The sequence below is a fragment of the Triticum urartu genome, chromosome 4A (assembly GCF_056163025.1).
Source record: "Triticum urartu cultivar PI428250 chromosome 4A, HENAU_Tu73, whole genome shotgun sequence".
NCBI lineage: Eukaryota > Viridiplantae > Streptophyta > Magnoliopsida > Poales > Poaceae > Triticum > Triticum urartu.
Genome location: NC_141876.1, coordinates 131,823,760 through 131,827,629, shown reverse-complemented (window position 1 = coordinate 131,827,629; position 3,870 = coordinate 131,823,760). Strand labels below are relative to the sequence as shown.

General features: G+C 55.5%; 1 protein-coding gene across 1 annotated transcript; it reads left to right on the top strand.

The window, feature by feature from the left end:
* Window positions 1-512: 512 nt before the first annotated feature.
* Window positions 513-3,612, top strand: LOC147975115 (protein SCARECROW 2-like). The gene is made up of 2 exons (XM_087517988.1): window positions 513-2,302; window positions 2,935-3,612. The coding sequence occupies exons 1-2, from the start codon at window positions 702-704 to the stop codon at window positions 3,374-3,376; spliced, it is 2,043 nt and encodes a 680-aa protein (XP_087374114.1). The 5' UTR covers window positions 513-701; the 3' UTR covers window positions 3,377-3,612.
* Window positions 3,613-3,870: the final 258 nt, after the last annotated feature.

The window sequence follows — 3,870 nt, the reverse complement described above, 5'->3', positions numbered from 1 at the left end:
TAATATCTGCAAAATATTTAGATTAGTACGACTGAAAATAATTCATTAGATTTTCTACTACTCCCGCTACTTTATAATCTACAAAGAAAAGGGCAAAGATACATATTTTGAACTATGTTTGTCAATGTTTTACAGAGGTTATTTTGTAACCTATTTTACGGCGAATATTCCACACTTGTACATTTTCCCTAAGATTTTTGTTCTTGCAATTTATTCTATCCGTTTCAAATTGCTCGTTGTGGTTTTAATCCAAACCACGACGGGTAATTTGAAATGAAGGGAGTAGATAAAATCATGACGAGTAATTTGGGATGGAGGAAGCAGAAGAGAAGAGACGGGCGGTCTTTTGTACCAGGAACCCTCTCGGGTTCACTATCGATGGACATCACTACTAGGATCAGAGGAGTACACCAGACCAAGAAATAAATAAATGGGACACACATGGACGGATTTTTAGAAAAGAAAAGATGACACAGAGCCCAATAGCTACGTCTGCTACGGCTCTCTCCATAAATTACCGTCCGTCCTCGCTAACACAGCACCCTTGTGCTTACGCCCTTGTTCCTCTCCCGTCGGCGTCTTCCCCTTTACTCCTCCGCCACCGCAGCTACTCCACCACCCCCTCCCCTCCCCTCTCCCGCGCTGCGCTCGCCATGCGAGCCTCGGCGAAGGCGGCGGCGGCTTCCCCTTGGCGTTTCTAGATGGGCTCCTCCTCCCTCCTCCTCTTCCCCTCGTCCTCCTCCTCCGCCCCCAACCACTCCTCTTATTCCCATGCTCATGCTGCCGCCTCCGCTTCCCACTCCGCCTTGCTCCCACCGCTCCCCTCCGCGTCCCCCTCCGACCTCTTCCTCTACCTCGACCAGCTAGACCACCAAGAGGGCGCCGCCGCCATGGTACGCAAGCGCCCGGCTCCGGACGTCGACCTGCCCCCGCCCCGGCGCCATGTGACCGGGGACCTCTCCGACGTCACCGCTGCTACGGGCGGAGCAGCGCCCCCGCAGCAGCTCCCGTCGGCGGTGGCAGGGAGCGCGCAGCTGCCCGCGCTGCCGATGCAGCTGCCGGCCTTCGGCGGCCACCTGCAGGCGCCAGTGCCGGCGATGGACGTCGTTGTCGCACCGCAGGTCGCGACGGAGGTTAACGTCAACAATAACAGCACGGCGTGGGTGGACGGCATCATCCGGGACATCATCGGCAGCAGCGGCGCCGCGGTCTCCGTCGCGCAGCTCATCCACAACGTCCGGGAGATCATCCACCCATGTAACCCCGGACTCGCTTCACTTCTAGAGCTACGCCTCCGCTCGCTCCTCGCATCCGACCTTGTCCAGCACCCGCCGCCACCTCCTCCTCTTCCTCCACATCATCCGCCCTCGCTCCTACCCGGTGCCGGTGGCAACACGATACTCTCCGCCCCGCCAGTGCCGGCGCTCCCTCCGCCGCCACCTCCCGACAAGCGGCGCCGGGAGGAGGAGCAGCAGAACCCGCCGCCGCAGTCGCCGAAGCCGCCCCCTTCCGCGGAGGAAACCGCCGCGGCCGCCGCAGCCGCTGCAGCGGCAGCTTCCGCCGCCTTGAAGGAGCGGAAAGAGGAGCAGCGGAGGAGGCAGCGCGACGAGGAGGGTCTCCATCTGCTGACGCTCCTTCTGCAGTGCGCCGAGTCCGTCAACTCCGACGACCTCGACGAGGCCCAGCGCGCCCTGCTGGAGATCGCGGAGCTGGCCACCCCGTTCGGCACCTCCACGCAGCGCGTCGCCGCCTACTTCGCGGAGGCCATGTCGGCCCGCCTCGTCAGCTCCTGCCTCGGCCTCTACGCGCCGCTCCCCAACGCGTCGTCCCCCGCCGCGTCCCGCCTCGTCAACTCGCGCGTCGCCGCGGCGTTCCAGGTGTTCAACGGCATCAGCCCCTTCGTCAAGTTCTCGCACTTCACGGCGAACCAGGCCATCCAGGAGGCGTTCGAGCGGGAGGACCGCGTCCACATCGTGGACCTCGACATCATGCAGGGGCTCCAGTGGCCGGGACTGTTCCACATCCTCGCCTCCCGCCCGGGCGGCCCGCCCAGGGTCAGGCTCACCGGGCTCGGCGCGTCCATGGAGGCGCTGGAGGCCACCGGGAAGCGGCTGTCGGACTTCGCCCACACGCTGGGCCTGCCGTTCGAGTTCTACCCGGTGGCGGGCAAAGCTGGGAATCTTGATCCGGAGAAGCTCGGCGTCGACACGCGGCGGCGCGAGGCTGTTGCCGTCCACTGGCTCCACCACTCGCTCTACGACGTCACCGGCAACGACTCCAACACACTCAACCTCATCCAAAGGTACTAATATGCTGCTCTGATGCTTCCATTGTGAAATGAATCTTCAAACTTTTCACTTCAGAGTTGTCAAGTCATCTTGGCATCAGGCATCAATCACCAATGTTAGTATGGTACTAGTCCAAGTACGCCATTGATTGATTTAACGACTAACGAGCAGGAAAAGATGGCGTTTAGAAGCTGTAAAAGTTCGTCATTATGACCAACTTTTTATGCTCTTCCATGATCTTTGGTGATCCGAGAAGAAAACATAAACTACTCCTACTCTACTGCAAGTGCTCTATCTGAGTTCCATTTGATCCGAGAAGAAAGATACTGGAGCGAGCTAAAAGTTTTTATCATCATGACCAACTTTTCATCCTAGAAAGCTTTGCAACTTTCTTGTTCCAAGTGCCACAAATGTTGATTATTGAACTGAAACTACTGTCATCTAACCTAGTGGCACCACTAACCAATTGACAAGGCTAAGCTCAAAGGCTGATCTACTCGTCCCAAGGCTAAGCATTGCATGGGGAACTAAGAAATCAACCAAAATGTCATCGCCAACCTACTCATTATTAGTGGTTGTGTTCCTAGTTCAGCAGCATCACCTTAAATTGCTGTGCTGATCTTAACATGTGGACCACGGATTGCAGGTTGGCGCCGAAGGTGGTGACAATGGTGGAGCAGGACCTGAGCCACTCTGGCTCCTTTCTGGCCCGCTTCGTGGAGGCCATCCACTACTACTCGGCGCTCTTCGACTCGCTGGACGCGAGCTATAGCGAAGACAGCTCGGAGCGGCACGTCGTGGAGCAGCAGCTGCTGGCGAGGGAGATCCGCAATGTGCTGGCCGTGGGTGGCCCGGCGCGGACCGGAGACATCAAGTTCGGAAACTGGCGGGAGAAGCTCGCGCAGTCGGGGTTCCGTGCGGCGTCGCTGGCGGGCAGCGCCGCCGCGCAGGCTTCGCTGCTGCTCGGCATGTTCCCCTCCGATGGCTACACTCTCGTCGAGGAGAATGGCACTCTGAAGCTTGGATGGAAGGATCTTTGCTTGCTCACTGCATCTGCTTGGCGCCCATTTCAGGCCTTAGGCCGTTAGATTTACAGTGCTAAAGCATCACTAGATTTTACTTAGTGCAACTGTCTTCTTTTTCTGCCTCTTAAGTGCTCAATTTGATCAATTCTAAGACAAAGGAAAAAGGAAAGCATTCTGATCACTAATTGCTACTACATCTCTCCACAGTGGTAGTTACTAATGTTCAACTTAATAGTTGTAGCTTCTGTCCACTTCATGCTCAACTTTACCATTCTGGCCAATTAAGTTTACCTTTTTCATCTTGTGTTTCCTGATCCTTGTTGATATCAGATGCCCTTGTCCTTGATTAAACAAATCAAATATTTCGTGCCTTGATTCACATTGTGTATTTTCCCACTACTATGAGAATTCACATGTGCATCCTCTAGTGAATCAAATATATGCTTTGTCAATGGCATATTGAAGCCATTCACTCTGTGATTATTAGTTCATGTTTGATAGCTGTTGATTCCTTTTTCTTTTCTTGGTAGAAGTTCTGTTGATTCTCAGCATCTGGT